The 17,386-nt window shown below is 42.1% G+C and overlaps 1 protein-coding gene across 4 annotated transcripts in view; it reads left to right on the top strand.

The window, feature by feature from the left end:
• Nucleotides 1-17,386, top strand: part of lig3 (ligase III, DNA, ATP-dependent) — a 30,157-nt gene that overhangs the window by 9,515 nt on the left and 3,256 nt on the right. For all 4 annotated transcript variants that reach the window (XM_061248367.1, XM_061248366.1, XM_061248369.1 and 1 more), the window contains exons 6-19: nucleotides 2,065-2,231; nucleotides 7,377-7,454; nucleotides 7,602-7,770; nucleotides 8,092-8,247; nucleotides 8,544-8,675; nucleotides 8,769-8,848; nucleotides 9,591-9,678; nucleotides 10,046-10,123; nucleotides 11,148-11,271; nucleotides 13,194-13,336; nucleotides 13,436-13,510; nucleotides 13,687-13,833; nucleotides 15,007-15,154; nucleotides 15,951-16,054. In XM_061248367.1, coding sequence (XP_061104351.1) covers nucleotides 2,065-2,231; nucleotides 7,377-7,454; nucleotides 7,602-7,770; nucleotides 8,092-8,247; nucleotides 8,544-8,675; nucleotides 8,769-8,848; nucleotides 9,591-9,678; nucleotides 10,046-10,123; nucleotides 11,148-11,271; nucleotides 13,194-13,336; nucleotides 13,436-13,510; nucleotides 13,687-13,833; nucleotides 15,007-15,154; nucleotides 15,951-16,054 — 1,689 coding nt within the window. The remainder of the gene's footprint in view (nucleotides 1-2,064; nucleotides 2,232-7,376; nucleotides 7,455-7,601; nucleotides 7,771-8,091; nucleotides 8,248-8,543; nucleotides 8,676-8,768; nucleotides 8,849-9,590; nucleotides 9,679-10,045; nucleotides 10,124-11,147; nucleotides 11,272-13,193; nucleotides 13,337-13,435; nucleotides 13,511-13,686; nucleotides 13,834-15,006; nucleotides 15,155-15,950; nucleotides 16,055-17,386) is intronic.

The following is a 17,386-nucleotide window of genomic DNA, read 5'->3' as shown; positions in this document are numbered from 1 at the left end:
TGAAGTGGTTTTTATGTTTTTTTGGTTCATTACATTACATTACATTAATGGCATTTGGCAGAAGCTCTTATCTAGAGCGAAGTACAGTTGATTAGACCAAGCAGGAGACAATCCTCTCCTGGAGCACTGCAGGGTTAAGGGCTTTGCTCAAGGGCCCAACGGCTGTGTGGATCTTATTGTGGCTACACCGGGGCTCGAAACCCCAACCTTGCGTGTCCCAGTCATGTACCTTAACCACTACGCTACAGGCTGCCCTCGTTTTAAGAAGATTAATATATTTAAGAAAAAAATGTGACCTGCTCAAAAAATCTAATAACAATACCAAAGTTATCTTTCTACTCCAGATATCCCATTGTATTTGTCAGATGGTAGTTCTGTGAGTCTGGAAGACTACTGTCAATTGTTATCTTATGTATCAACCCTTTAAACCTATATTTTTCCTCTGAACATTGACTCTTCACCTTAAGACATGCATAAAAGCAAATAAATTTGAGTGAAGTCAGATGAAACCAATAGCTTCATTAACTTCTACCCACAAACGCACCTGGTTGTTTGCCAGATGGCTGCGGAAAGCTGGCTGGCCTCCAAACGACTCGAAACTCCATTGCTACCTCCTCATCTCACGTTTTTTACATTTAGATTTTAAGCAGCAGAAAGATGTTTCAACAATAACCCTTGAGTACCTGTGCAAATAAAACTAACATTATACAGAGGTCTGGGTGAATACTCTATTCCGAATGACTGGAATGTGTGCGTTAAAGCTCGCAAAATGCAAATAGTATAGAAGGCAACCACCGCTACATAGGCTTCGAGTAGTGTGTTCCAGCAAAAATGTTTTAAAGTCGTACACTAAATTATATGCACCACAAATGCAAATATTCAATTTTCTGCCATCATAAATGGATATCTGACACTTGAAAACAAATCAAACAAAACGAGTAACATGCCATGAGTATGCCTACAACTAGGGATACCCTAAAAACTCTGGTGAGAAACATAGGCTACTGTATATCGTACACGAAAGCCTATGTTCACGAAACAACCACTCAACTTAAAAAACTTAAAAGTTTTGACAGATTGCATGTATCCATCTGCTGAATTCAGTAAGCAACTATAATTAGATTACTTTAACTGGCTGCATACAAACTCACATATTATATATGCATACAGGTTCATCGTGGAAAAGTTAATTTTGTCCGTAATTTAATTCAAAAAGTTCAACTTTCATATTCTAGATTCATTGCACATAGTGAAATATTTCAAGCTTTATTTGTTCTAATCTTGATTACGGTTTACAGCTCATAAAAAATAAAATAAAATAAAAAACCCCAGTAACTCATAATATTACAATACTACATAAGACCAATCAAAAATAGGATTTATAATACAGAAATGTCGACCTTCTGAAAAGTATGTTCATGGGGAAGACTGTTGACTTGACAGTTGTCCGGAAGACACTCTGACGCTCTTCACATTGCTGTTCGCAGAATGCTGTATCAAAGCATATTCATGGAAAGTTAACTGGAAGGGAAATGTGTGGTAGGGAAATGTGCACAAGCAACAGGGATGACCGCAGCCATGAGAGGATTGTCAAGCAATGCTGATTCAACAACCGTAAACCGTAATCATCAAGATTAAACTTTTCAACGATATTCAAGTTTTCTTTAGATTTACCTGTACTTTGCAGGCAGTTTTTCTTTAATGGCTTCTAATCTATCTATAGCTTAGCTATGCTACTAAACTTGCTAGGTTGTTAATCTGCCTCGATTAGTCCTCTAGTTCAGCCATCCAGGCATCACAGACCTCAGGCTATTCAGTGGCTGATTTTGGTAGATTAACGCCATGTACAGTATATGCAGTTAAACTGCTCAACCAGTTTCCACCGAATTCTGCGGAAATTGGTGGCAGCATTTGTCCAAAAGACTAATGTTCTTTCTAAATGGGTGATGCACTTTGGCTTGACCTTGGTATATGCATTATCTCTGTTTGGAAGAAGGTTATCGCTAGATGCTTGGTCAGCCATTGAAGCATCATCTGTTTGTTTTTCTCTTCCACCACGCACAGGGAGACGTCTCTGAAACAGTCCGGATCTTTTTTGAGGACAGCAAGTCGTTTCCCCCAGCGGCAAAAAGTATCCTGACCCTCCAGGAAGTTGATGCCTCCCTGGTTCGTCTGGCCCAGCTCACCAAAGAAGATGATCAACAGAAAGAGTTGGAGACCATATCTAAACGGTCAGTTGAATGTATTCATATTCATATTTTATGATTGACAGCTGTTCGTATTGTGCGCGGAAATGAAAGTGCATGGTTGTAAAGTATGTTTTGTGTTTATTCAATTGATGTATATTTTATTTTGATTGCCAATTGAATATTATAATTATTCATATGCTATAAAAACACAACAGGAATCAACATTAAAATGGGTGATGTTTCATTCCGGAAATCCTGATTAATTAATGCTAAAAGGTACAATAGCTAAGTGAATTCTGGAAGGAAGCAGCTTGTAGAACTAGCTCAAATACATTCAATAAAAGTACTTTAAAGAAAAGCTGCCTACGAAATCATTATATGTAGCTACTCATAATCTGTGGTTGACGGTGCTAAAACTGCTGCCTTCCAGGCTTCACTGTGGGAAGGAAAGTACCACTCTTTTTGGCTCCTGTTTAATGTCAAACCATTTTCTTTTTACCTGCTGTGTAGGGCGTTACTTGAGAAATAGTTTAAAACAGCTAGGCTATATATTAACAGGCTTTACTGTTCCCCAGCTCTGACAATTCTCTGCTTACGCTATTAAATAAAATAGGTTTTTGACTTTGACCATTTTGTCTTCCATTAACAGAACTTCAATCTTTGCTTCAGAGCTATCTTTTTAAATACCCGAAATTCCATGTGGTATTTCAGGGGTGTCAAATTATGCCAATCACAAATTCTGTGAACACGCCTTTGATGTACGATTACTTGGTATTTAACAACATATACACGTGGATACGAAAAAAACCTGTGTCTACATGTTTGATAAATCCTGCAGAATTTGTTAGCTCGGTTCCGATCACATTACATTACATTAATGGCATTTGGCAGACGTACAACAAAGTGCATACTCATAACCAGGGATAAGTGCGCTGAAAGACCCTAGAGCAGGGGTGTCAAACTGAATCCCCAGGGGGCCGCAGTGTCTGCGGGTTTTTGTGGTTTCCTTTCAATCAGCTGCCAGTTAAGGCCTTGAGGACAAGATGTGTGGATACTTTAACCAATCAATGACTTGAATGAACCCAGAACACCCCAAAAACCAGCAGACACTACAGCCTTCCAGGACTGGAGTTTGACACCTGTGCCCTAGAGGGAAGTACAATTTCAACTGCTACCTGCACAACAAAGATAAGGGCCAGGGCCTATTTGAATTATTATTATTATTATTAATTTTTTTTTAAACAAACAAACAAACAAACAAAGCAAAAGTAAGACCAAACCCCTTAATTAGCCAAACACTGCTTACCTAGCTAAACTGAAAATACTGATGCACAAAAAATTCAATCACAGAAAGACAACAATTAAGGTTCACAGGGAGGTAGGGAGGGACAGCCAGTGGAGGGAAGTAAGCAGGGGGGTGATGTGAGTATTTGGGAAGGTTGAAGACCAGACGAGCTGCTGCATTCTGGATAAGTTGGAGGGGTCTGATGGCGGACGCTGGGAGGCCAGCCAAGAGGGAATTGCAGTAGTCCAGGCGGAACAGAACCATCGCTTGGACCAGGAGCTGAGTCGAGTAGGGGGTGAGAAAGGGGCGGGTTTTCTGTATGTTGTATAGGAAGATCCTGCATGACCGGGTCACCGGCGCAATGTTCTCGGAGAGGGACAGTCTGCTGTCCATCACCACGCCGAGGTTCCTTGCACTGGGTGATAGCGTAAGTGTGGTATCCCCTAGAGAAATCGAGAGATTCAGATGGGGAGAGGTAATGGCAGGGATGAATATCATTTCAGTCTTAGCTGGGTTGAGCTTTAGATGGTGGTTGTCCATCCAGCTCTGGATGTCACTCAGAGATACGGGCTGAAACCTGTGTATCAGATGGTGGGAATGAGATGAAGAGTTGGGTATCGTCCGCATAGCAGTGGTAGGATAGACCATGTGCAGTGATAACGGGGCCAAGGGAATGAGTGTAAAGAGAAAAAAGAAGCGGGCCTAGGACTGAGCCCTCGGGAACTCCTGTGGCAAGGGGCCGAGGTGTCGATACCGTACCAGCCCAGGCAACCTGGAAGGAGCAACCAGAGAGGTAGGACTCAATCCAGTCCAGGGCTGTGCCACAGATCCCCGTTGCTGACAGGGCGGACAGGAGGATGGAGTGATCCACAGTGTCGAAGGCAGCAGAGAGATCTAGAAGAATGAGGACAGAGGAGAGGGAGGCTGCTTGTGAGGCATGGAGTGATTCACTGACGGAGAGGAGCGCAGTCTCTGTCGAGTGGCCAGATCTGAAGCCAGGCTGATGGGGGGTCTAGCAGGTTGTTGTTAGAAAAGAAAGAAGAAAGTTGACTAGAAGCAGTTTGTTCTATGGTTTTAGATAGAAAAGGAAGAAGAGGTACCGGGCGGTAGTTCAGGATGTTGGAGGGATCCAGAGTAGGCTTTTTTTAGCAGGGGGGTGATGTGGGCCCTCTTGGACGATGCTGGAAAACAGCCAGAAGACAGGCAGGAGTTAACAAGGGAGGTGAAAAATGGGAGAATGTCAGGTGTGATAGTCTGGAGAAGAGAAGAAGGGGATAGGGTCAAGGGCACAGGTTGTAGGGTGGTGGGAGAGCAGGAGTTGAGAAACATCAGAGTCTGTAAGGGGGGAGAAAGTGGAAAAGGAAGGGATGGGCCTAGAGGGGGGGGAAGGGCACAGAGAGGGGGGTGGTGGTTGTAAAGGATCTGCGGATGTCTGTGACCTTCTCATTGAAGAAATCTGCGAAGTCATCGGCTGCAAAGGAGGACTGAGGTGGAGGAGGCGGTGCGCTGATGAGAGAGGAGAAAATGGAGAACAGTTTCAGGGGGTTAGAAGTGGAGTTCTGAATTTGTGTTTGATAGTATTTTACTTTGGCGGCAGTGACAGCGGAAGAGAATGCTGCCAGGAGAGACTGGTAAGTTGTGAGGTCTGAAGGGTCTCTGGATTTTCCCCACTTCCTCTCCGCTGTGCGGAGGTAGGGGATGTGCGAGGTGACTGAGACAAGGGGACAGGGAGTCAAAGGCGGAGGAGAGAGATTAAATGAGGGTGGCAGACGCAGAGTCAGTGGGGAGTTTGGAGAAGGATTCGAGAGGGGGAGAGAGGTGGTGGCAAAGGAAGAGGGTAAGAGGGAGTGGAGGTTACGACGGGCTGAGGAAGTGTGGGTGGGAGGAGGGGTAGGAGGATGGGGAAGAAGAGGGAGGGAGAGGGAGAGTGAGATGAAGTGGTGATCAGATGTATGCAGAGGGGTAACCGTGAAATCGGTCTAGCTGCAAAAAAAGCTTAGTAGGGTAGGATACTGCAACAGAATGGAATTCAAAAGTGGATATGGACAGGTCAGAGAGGGGGAGAACAGAGAATTTCCATGAGGGGGAAATTAAAAGACCAGTACCACCGCCATGGCCCGAAGGCCGGGGAGTGTGAGAGAAGGAGGATGAGATGGCAGCGGAAGTGGCGGTGCTGTTCAGTTCTCAGTTAGGGCAAGGAATTGTAGGGACTGGAGGGAGGCATATGTGGGGATGAAGTCAGCCTTCCGAGTGGCACACTGAGTTCCATAGTCCCCCTGTGACCGCAATGTCCTCACAGGGGGTCAGCGGGGGGTAGCTGAGGTTCGAGGGGTTCTGACGCCGTGGAAGCCCACGTTGCAGGGGGTGTCTTCGAGGGAGAGTGCAGACTGGGATGGGGTGAAACATAACATAAACTGGGACGTCGCTCTGAGCACACCTATTTCAATTGCCTACAATCGCTTACAAGGAATATCAAATCAAGGCTAATCTACTGATCACACATACATTTGCACACGGATTTCCAAAAATATTGATGAATGAGGCCCAATGTAGTGATCGGTTTTCTCACTACATTGGGCCTTAAACACTAGAGCCATTTTCACTTTAAAATTACTTCAACAACGTAAATGCTCTCCTCCCATGACCAAAATAGTTGGGGTTAAAGTGTCTGTGTTTTTTAAATTAAAAAATTAAAAAATCATCACAAAAATCCCTGTGCCAGCCAACTGGAACTGGGTACTGGTACCCAGCTGTGAATGTATCCCTCTCCTCCATTACATTACATTGCATTAATGGCATTTGGCAGATGCTGTTGAGCAACTGAATCAGTCCCTCCATTTTTCAGAAAAGCAAATGTAATAATTTTGGCCTGTGACTAATGCACTCCACGATATCTGAATGACTGGCTCTTTCATATGAATTCCTCAATTGAGTTATCAAACCAAATGTTGCATGGACAGTCCCCTCCCCTCATTTTGGGGTTCTTCATAACTCTCACAATGTTTGCTGTTGTTTTCCTTGGTCGACCTGTTCAATTTCTGTTGCTCAGTATGCAAATAAAAACGTACAGCATTTACATAAATGGCAGTGTATAGATCGGCAAATATACCACATTTTCTTTTAGCATTGCTTTCCCTGAGAAAAAATAAAACTTCACCCCAAGCCATTTCTGTTTGAGGTGAGCTGGAGGTTGTAGTTTGCAACTCCCGGTGCTTTTATTATTATTATTTTTTTCTTTTTCTCGACAATTAACTTTTCTATTTTCCGTATTTCTCAAGACTCGCACGTATGTTCACTTTGAGTTGTGACTGGTGATGATACCATCCCTTTATTTTGGCTATGTGTTTAAATAGACACTATAACATTACTAAATGTCCCCGCTCTCTGGAGTTCTTCTCCACTGGAGATTAACTACACATGCAACAGAGTGTTTGGGCTATGGGGGAGGGGCCGAGCTCTCCACTGTGAATGAATTGGGGTGTTCTGGATTTACAACACAAGACAACAACATTACTAAATGGAATGCAGCCCAAAAATCTTCCTTTAGTGTTTTCATAATTATTGGGATCCAAAATCTTAATCGAAAATAAAATGATTAATCGGCCAGCTGAAAAAGACAGCTGTGAAATGCAACATATTTCTCTGCTGTCCCCGTTCTCACAAAAGGGAACTTTTTGGTTTGCTCATACGTGATGTGCAAGTGTCCATCAATACAATGTTACAATGTTACAAATGTTTCTACAGTGTTTCCCAAATGGATGTTTTGTCAGTAGTTTATCTGTAAGAAAAGATGAGGCAGACTTATTATATTATCTGATGTGTATTTGGTTGTATTTTCCTGTTTAATCTTTTTGAACTAGTTCACCTCACTCCTCAAATTGTCATTGTCTTTTCTGTTCCAGATGTACAGGAAATGACCTCAAATGTATCATAAGACTCGTCAAACACGACCTGAAGATGAACTCCGGAGCTAAGCATGTGTATGTTCTCAAGGGATTGTCACTTCCTGTACACTGAAAGACTGCTGCACATAAGTATAAATTCAGCTCCTTGACATTGTTAGGCATTGTTTGCTATATTCTTGCTTTGCTCTGCCCTGAAAACTCTGCTTCCGTTATCCTTCACAGCTTGGATGCTGTGGACCCAAATGCCTATGATGCATTCAAGGCCTCTCGTAACCTGGGAGATGTGATTGATAGGGTGCTGCGAAACCAAATGGAATCATCCAATGGCTCCGGTCCCAGAAAGATCCTGAGTGTGGAGGCCACCCTGATGACACCTGTGCAGCCCATGCTGGTTGGTACATCTTTTTGCAATGCTCCACAAAAACCCATAAACCACATGGTAATTGGTGCTCTTAGGATCTTTAACTACTTTTTTTCATCACGACCAAAACAAATTTTGGCTAAGAATTCAAGCATCTATCTTTTAATTATTATTTTTTTAATTAGAGTAAAACCAAAACATGGAAAATACCTGAATAAGTTCCTGTGTTCGGTGTCTTTTCTCCTCATTTGTGACTTGAGTAGTTGCATGGTCATGTCAAGGACAAGGAGAAAAGGCACATTCAATCGAGGCGTTCAGTTTCTGTTCATTAAACAGTTCTTTTGCATGCAGGCGGAGGCATGTAAATCCGTCGACTACGCCATGAAGAAATGCCCCAATGGAATGTACTCTGAGATAAAGTATGATGGGGAGCGTGTGCAGGTCCACAAGAATGGAGATCACTTCAGCTACTTCAGTCGCAGTCTTAAGCCTGTACTTCCGCACAAGGTGACATCACGAAGTGGCTAGTTTGGCCCTTTCATTTACACCAGAACATGGTTTGAATAAGGCAGATTGCTCCATTCATTCTCAGAGTGATTTTATGCTCACCACCTTTGTTAACTGAGTTAATTCTATTCTTTTAATTTATTTCCTAAATTTTTGTACCCAACCTGAAGTTTTCATGATCTATTTGTGCATCATTTGCAATATCAAGGTTAAAGTAAGGTTCCATATTCAAAGTTCTGAATATGGAACTTCAAGGCCGAGAACAGCAGCTCTCTCATGCAATGACTTATTTTCAGGTGGCCCATTTCAAAGAGTTCATCCCGCAGGCGTTTGCAGGGGGTCATAGCATGATTCTAGATGCAGAGGTGCTTCTTATTGACACGAACACCAGCAAGCCCCTGCCCTTTGGGACCCTGGGAGTCCACAAGGTCAGGAAGTGGTTGGTTAAGGCAAATGATTGATTTACAAACTTTGTACAAAAGGTAAATGGATACATGATGTCTCTACTCTCTCAATTCCAGAAAGCAGCTTTCCAAGATGCCAAAGTGTGCCTGTTTGTCTTCGACTGTATATATTTCAACGGTGTGACCCTGATGGACAAGTAGGTTTCTATAACTGTTCCCCCTCTTTTGTCAGAATACATTAATTGCATTTGGCAGACGCTCTTATCCAGAGCGACGTACAACAAAGTGCAAAGTGCATACCCATAACCAGGGATTAGTGCGCTGAAAGATCCTAGAGCAAAGTACAATTTCAAGTGCTACCTGCGCAACAAAGATAAAGGACCAGGGCCTATTTGATCATCGGATTTTCTTTTTCTTTGTGTTTTTTTGGTTAAAATCGTAATCTGCAACACATAAATGTATGAAGAAACGGCTTACCTAGCCAAACAAAACATCCTAATACACAAGTAAATATCTCAGGTAAAGACAACAATTAAGGTTTACAGGGAGGTAGGGAGGGACAGGGAGTGGTGCAGCTTGAAGAGGTGCGTCTTCAATCTGCGCTTGAAGATGGCAAGAGATTCTGCTGTTCCGACCTCCACAGGGAGTTTACATAAGAAATTGTAGAATAAATGCTAATTCGAGTTTCACCGTTTTGATAATGGGTGGTCAGCTCTTAATTTCAAAATGTAAACACTGATTTGACATGTGCAAGGAAATGTGTTGATCTATGCCAATTGTGCCTCCTTTTCTATTAGTCATGCTCCTATTCATGTTGTAATAATAAAGTTAATTCAAGTTATGTGACTTTCATAAAGAATTCAAATGCATTTAAACATTTGAGGCATAATTTTGTTGAATATTTCACTGTTCAGTAGCTGTAATACTTGTGTCCACCAGGCCCCTGCATGAGCGAAGAAAGTTTCTTCAGGATAACATGGTGGAGGTTCCCAACAGAATTCTGTTTTCCGAGATGAAGCATGTCACTGTAAGTAAAGTCAGTTCACAAGTCTGGTAATGTAATGGTTTCTATTTCAACCAATAATGGAATGCTGTTGTGTATCTTCAACGGCTATGTAAACTTAAGGAATTTATATGAAGGGCTTATCAAGCACTTCAAATTTGCTTTGTACGCCATTAATTTGTGTGTTTAGTTGGTGCAAAAATCAAATCCCTCAACTTTAAATATAAAATACCTCAAAATATAAAGATACAATTACTCCTGTCGGGTATAACATTGAAGTAATTTTGAAGTAAACAGTTGAAAGCTTGATGTAGTGAATGAACCTTTGTAAACTGTATAAAGTAAGTGGGTACTGTGTTCTTTGTGCTTCCCACTGTATCTCTGGTTCTAGAGAGCTGCAGACCTGGCTGAGATGATCACTCGAGTTATCAGAGAGGGCCTGGAGGGGCTGGTTTTGAAGGATATCAAGGTGAGCTTCTTTCAGCCATCTCTCAAGTGCTGGTAGCGCAGAATCCAAAAACCCTCTTGAGGATAGACAGTGCAAGGCCAAGGCTTGACATTGCAGGAATTTTGAATGCCTGTACACTGTAATCTGAATTTACCATTCAGGGTGGTTAAGGCTTCAGTTTAAGTTTAGCTTTTGTTCGAGTTCAATTTCAAATCCCAGGAGATCAGTGACTGCTATTAGCTGCACCTGTGCACCAGCTTATTAATGCAAATATCTAATCAGCCAATCGTGTGGCAGCCACTTGATGCATAAAAGCATGCAGACATGGTCAAGAGGTTCAGTTGTTGCTCAGACCAAACCTCACAATGGGGAAGACGTGATCTAAGTGAGTTTTACCATGGAACTATTTTTAGTGCCAGATGGGGTGGTTTGAGAATCTCAGAAACAGCTGATCTCCTCAGACTTTCAATCAATCTCTAGTATTTACAGAGAATGGAATGGAAAACAGAAAACATCCCATGAGTAGAATCTGATGAGAAAGGTAAGAGGAGAATGGCCAGACTGGTTCAAGCTGACAGGAAGGTGACAGTGACTGAAATATGTAGAAGAGCATCTCTGGACACACAACACGTCAAACCTTGAAGTGGATGTGCTACAGCAGCAGATGACCATCAGGTTCTGCTCTCCTATCAGCTAAGAATGGGAAACTTTGGCCAATGTGGGCACAGGCTCCAAAAATTTGGCAGTTGAAAATTGAAAAAATGTATCTCGATTTGCAGATGGCATAAACAACATTAATCCATCCTGCCTTGTATTAATGGTTCAGGCTGCTGGTGTGGTGTAATGGTGTGGGGAATGTTTTATTGGCATACATTAGGCCTCTTAATACAAATTGAGCAATGTTTAAATGCCACAGCCCATCTTCTGGTCACTTCCATCATTTTTATATGGTTTTAACTCCATACTGGTGCCACGATGGCATATAATGACTTTTTGTGAATGTTTTTTTGTTGCCTTATACAGCCTGGTGTTTTTCTTTCCTTAGGGCACGTATGAGCCAGGGAAGCGCCACTGGTTGAAGGTAAAGAAGGACTATCTGAATGAAGGGGCCATGGCTGACACTGCTGACTTGGTGGTTCTAGGCGCCTTCTACGGCAAAGGCTCAAACGGTCAGTATGCAAGAAGCCAATTTTTTTATTTTTTTTTTATTTTTTAATTCTTCTATTCTGGTGAATCCCTATTAAGACTGACATTGTTTTTAATGATCACCTGACCAGCATGCAAGAGTACACGCATATACTGAGTTCTGTAATTATTTGGACAGAAACTATTTCTCTTCTTTTGGCTCTGTCCAGCACATTGGGTTTGAAATGAAACAATGAATATGTGGTTAATGTGCAGACTGTCAGCTTAATGCGAGGATATTTACCTCCGTATCCCTTTTTATACATAGTTCCCCCAATAAGATGTACATGAGATGACATCTGAATTTCAGCTTTTATGGTGAGATACAGTATTGAAATGTGACTGACAGGTTGTTCTTGTCCTGTTAGATTGATTGGTTAAACAATAAATAGTTATGAATATCTACTCGTGATTTTAGCCTTGGGTTTTGCCTGTGAAGACTGCATTTGTGTTAGAAAAGATGAACCAACATGAAGACCAGAGATCTGTATTTGGGAGAAAAGCAAGCCATTTTGAAGCTTAGAAAAGAGGGGAAATCGCTGGCTTACTGAGCAACAGACATCGAACAGGTTGACAAAGGAAAACAACTGCAGTTGACAGAAACATTGTGAGAGCTGTGAAGAAAAAGCCATAACATCAGTCAGTGACATCACAAACATGGGCTTGCAAGGCTGCTTCTGGAGTAGGCTCACTAATCTTTACTTATGATGTAACTCATGATGGTAGCAGCAGGATGAATTCAGACAACTTACGGAGAAATGTGTTCAAACTAATTGGGAGGAACTTCATGCAGCAAGACAATTACCCAGAACACACTGCCAACACAACAAAGGACTTCATTAGGGATGAAAAGTGGAAGGTTTTAGACTGGCCAAGTCAATCACCAGACCTTAACCCAAGTGAGCCAGACTTAAAAAATACTCCCTTTGCACCAATTGGGTGTAGTGCTACGTCATTCTACACCTTCTATAGGGTATGCATAAGTGAAGCTCTGAGACTATTCTCCTAGGTAATGTTCTTTGCTAGATTAAAAGCAACAGCAACAACCTCAGAATATGGCGTGTCTCCTATATAGATTGCAGCTTTCACACATGAGAATGTTAAGAATCAACAAATCCTCTCTGCATCTATGGGGATAGTCAGCAAATTGAACGTTTTCATTTCTGCTGGGCTGAACTATTTTAATTCGACAGGTCTCTCTAATCAATGGACTGTATCACAAAGCAGGAAAACCGATTTTGTCGTAGAAGTTCACCAAGTAAAATCCGAAACAGTGGTTCCAGTTAATCTTCCACTTTTGGAAGGGTTATGGGTTTTACTCTGAACTTATCCAGCAAACTCAGTTAGTCCTGCTCTGTGATTCGCTCCCACAATGTTGTGCTGTCTTTGACATACAGCTTCACTAAAATGTTTTAGTAATTTGTGGGGGCATATTTTACGGGACATGATTAATGTCAACAAATAAAATGGTAGAAGTAACCTTATTCCGGCCAAGCAACGCACACTGCTTGGCAACATTCGCTTGACTGAACGTATATTACCAAATATTAAGTGTTATTTATTTTCATTTACTTTAATACTCTCTGTTCCAATACTTTTGCTCACCTAAAAATTGGGTGGTCTGATGCCAAAGGCGCTATAAGTAGTTTAACACATCTATGTGTAAATACCAGGAAAATAAAAACAGTAATTCTGAACTCTTGTCTCATGTTCATCTATTTATCTCAACCCCAAATGTATTCAGTGTCTTACAAAAACAAAGGAATTGGCCTTGCTGTTCCATTATTTTTGGACGGTTCTGTAAAAGCATATAGTTTTCCCATATGTATTCCCAGAAGCAGCATATCCAAGGCTATTCCAGTGCCAACAGCTATTGGACTCTCAAACAATGCATTTCTCTCTACAGGGGGTATAATGTCCAGTTTCTTGATGGGCTGCTATGACCCGGATTCTAAGAAGTGGTGCACAGTGACCAAGTGTTCTGGAGGGTATGATGACGCCACTCTGGCCAGACTACAGAATGAGCTGGACATGATCAAGATAAGCAAGGTTACTAGTGTTACCGTGGATAGTTCTGGCATGGTGTGTGCATATTTTCTGATAATGACTAGGTGCACCTGTAATTTATGAATATTTGTCTATCAATAGGATTTAAGCAAAATCCCGAGCTGGTTGAACATAATCAAGAACTACTATCCAGATTTCATTATCCGAGATCCTGAAGTGAGTATTAAAACTCTTTTTCAAGGTACTGGCAGATGTGTTTTTATGCGTGTGTTACTTGTGTATCATGTTTTTATACTAGTAATAGTCTAGAAATATAAATTATTTAAAGGCACAGTTTATCTGCAGCAAGTGCTCCTCTGACCCATGCACATGCATATTTCTCACCTGCTTAGAAAGCCCCGGTGTGGGAGATCACAGGGGCGGAGTTCTCCAAATCCGAAATGCACACGGCTGATGGCATTTCCATCCGCTTCCCTCGCTGCACCCGTATCCGTGACGACAAGGACTGGAAAAGTGCCACGAACCTGATCCAGCTCAAAGTACAGTTTGCCCTGCCACAGTCTGCTGAGCATGTCATTACACATTCCTGCCATCCCAAATAGTTTATTGTACCCCACCAGATGAAATTGGGAGGGGGGGGGACTATGGATCGGTCTCCATCGATTGTTTGTTTTTGTTTGTTTGTTTGTTTGATTGTTTGTTCGTTCATTCGTTGGTCACATGGTAGTATTATGTGCCATTATTACTTGCTTCATTTTGGAAGCAGCCAAGAACTGTTTTCAATACTGAATCTCATCACAGGTCTTGCATGTCATTTATTTAGTTTTTAAATATTAATACATTTAGTTTAGCCATCATGAATTAGCCTTCATCGCTGTCTTATGAAGCATAATGTTTGTACAGTAACTTGGCTAATGAACACTTGTATTCCTGAGATGCCTACCAACTTTGTTATATCCTGAATTCATTCGTTTGATTGCTCGCTACCTTTGATAATGCAGAACATCCTTGGGGTAGGAATGTTGCTTAGCTTAGGATATATCAATATATGTTTAATGCCCACAACTTGTGACCATTTTTAGTTCTATTTCAATGTTTCTTTGGGGAATGAAACAAACATCTTATCGGCAGGTTGAAAGGTTTGATTTTTATTTTGGTTTAGAAAAACAACCCCAATGAGGTGGATTTCTTATGCTTTGCTAAATATTATACAAGCGCTAAACGTACAAGTGTCACACGAAAACGGTATCCTTCAATGCAAACTATTATCAATATATTATGGGTACCGGTATTTACAATAGGTTCATTGGTTCTTGGTTACAGTCTATAGTTAACTTGCACTCATGTTTTCTTGTTAGCCTACTCCCTACTTCCTAACACAGTAATGGAATGTTGTTAGTGGGCTACTGTATTAATATTAATCTGGCTAAATTGGTCGGATTCAAGTCATAAATGTGAACTGAAACTTAATCAGTGGCAATAGCTGGGGCATTCTTCTGCTATCTCAAACTATTATTGCAGCTCTAAAATCAAGGCTTGTTTTCCTTCTTTTCCCAAAAGCAATGATGACTAAATAGTAGTAATCCTCAGATCATTTCCAAGCACATATTGACAGAAATATTCACACACAGGTTCACGGGCAGTTGTATGACTTTTACTGAACCTCCATTGGAATAAGAATGTTCAAATCTGTGGCTTCTCTTCTCACAAAGGAACTCTACAGAGTTTCAAAGGAAAGGTGTGATTTTGAGATCACAGGAGGATCTTCAAAGGGCAGCAATGACAAGAGCTCCTCTGGGGGAGATAGCGGAGGAAACTCTCCCTCCACCTCCCAGGCAGCAGCCATGCCCAGCAAGGCTGGTAAGTGTCTTGTTCTCCAGATTGTTACCTAACCAAGGTTGTCTCGTATCTGTGTATAGGATTGGCATGGTTTCTAATTCTTCAGTTATCTCTTCCACATTTTTGAGTTTCCCTGGTTTTTGTTCAGTACCTTAAGTTCAGGTTGATTACATTTAGCTGTTAATTCAGCACTCATTTTGATTTGCCGTAATTATGATTTATAATTTATTTATCTGATATCCAAAACGGTTGATTAAACTAAGCCGGGGACAATCCCCCCTTGGGCAATGTGGGGGATTGTGCAAATCTTATTGTGGCTACACCGGGTTTTGAACAATTAACCTAATGCACCTTAGCCGCTACGCTACAGGATTAGTGAAGACGATCGGAAATCGATTTTGTCGCTGTTTATTTCAAAGCAAATCACCTGGTATTACAGGAGTAATTCAGGCATATGCAATGTACAACGGTGTGCCCCTGGTCAAAAAGCCTTTTACAATTAATATTAAGTGAACAGAAGTGAACCTGACCTCTAAATAGTACAAAGTTAATATTTACATTTTCAGAATTTAAAAAAATGGAAAAGGACCTGTGCAAAAGTTTGGGAACCCTATCAGTTAGTACGTAACTCCTCGGGCAAATTTAACAGCTTGTAAATGCTTCCTGTAGCCAGTCTTTCAATTCTTGCTTTTGGAATTTTCCCCCATTCTTCCTGGCAGAACACCTCCAGCTCAGAAAAATTCTGTGGCCTCCTTGCATTTATGGCATGTTTGAGATCTCTCCACAGATTAAAAAAAAAGAATTGTTTGTCATGCAGGACGTGGCAGTGCTCCCAAAGCAAAGTCAGTGAAAAAAGAGACCCCCTCCCCAGTCCCTGCAGCCAAGAGGAAACCTCCTCCTGAGGAACACAGTGCACGGAAGGTAGGTTCCTCCTGTTTATTTGCATATCCATCCAAATAAATACCCCCTCTCTGCTAACAAACTAGAGGTGGTTAGAATAAGCCTCAGGTGGCAGTTAGGTAATGGGTGTAGATGTTGAATAGCATGGGTATGAGCACGGAGCCTTGCGGGATGCCATTCTTGAGTTTCCGTACCCTGCTGGGTTGGCTAATGTTGGAGTGTATTCAGAAACTGCAGTTGCTCAGCATCTTTTTTATTTTTATTTTCTTTTATTTAACCTTTATTTAACCAGGTGACTCTCATTGAGATACCTGGCCCAGAAAAACAGCACAAAATTACAGACACGCATAATTACATCATAATACATCACATTAGTACAAATAAAGGAATCTAAAAATGTAAAAAGAAATTAAGAGGAAACATGAAGCGAAAATTATTTAGCGAGAGAAGCTCCTTCAGTTTCATTTTTCTTTGAAGCTCATTCCAGGCCAAAGGGGCAGACAACTGTGGAAGGTTTTTTTTTTTTTTTTTTTTTTGCCAAACTCAGTTTTTTTTGGTTTTGAGAATGAAGCTGGAAGTTGGCATTTTGTTTCAGGGTATTGAATGAACATAGTGCTTGTCTGAGATGTCACTTGCCTGGAAGCTGCCTTTGATGTCTTGACACACGTGTCACCTGGTCTGCTGTGGACTTCCTGCTGCAAAAACCAACTTGTTCTTTGGGCAGCTGAGGGTCGATTGCTGGCTCCTGATGCATCTGGTGGAGGTGCACCAGGATCTTGTACGGAACACACTTTGGGGCCATCATCAGGCTTGTTGGCTTCGCAGGGCGATTACCTTGGCATAGCACCATATCTTCGCCAACCTTGAGTAGTGGTGCCACCTGGCCCGTACAGCATAAGGAGCTGCCACCCTGGTGTTCTCCACTGCTGAGTACTGTGCCCCTGTCTGGTTTCTTAGCCCCCATGCCAAAAAGCTGGACGCAGCACTGAACCATTTCCATCTACCTGCGAGCAACCCCGGTTAGCCAACTGCCCGTACTAGCTGGCATCGTCCCTCCTGATGTGAGACATGACGCTGCCACATTGAAAGGCAGTTGAGTGACGACCACAACAAGGTTGTCATAGGGACCCCACAACACGTGCGCCTCAAGTCCCGGCACCCCTTCTCTGCATGCCCACGAGCTGCTACGCACAGCACCGGTAGATGTTTCCAAGGACGCCTGGCATCTGCTGAACCATCAAAGCTCCCAACAGTTCGTATGCCTCCCTTTAGATGTCCTGGGGCAAGACTGAGGACTGGCATCGGACGCGTCCTGCGACTCTTAGGCCATTCACACCGGCAAGGCTCCGTGAC

Source organism: Conger conger, chromosome 7, assembly GCF_963514075.1.
Source record: "Conger conger chromosome 7, fConCon1.1, whole genome shotgun sequence".
NCBI lineage: Eukaryota > Metazoa > Chordata > Actinopteri > Anguilliformes > Congridae > Conger > Conger conger.
This window is presented reverse-complemented; position numbering and strand designations above follow the sequence as displayed.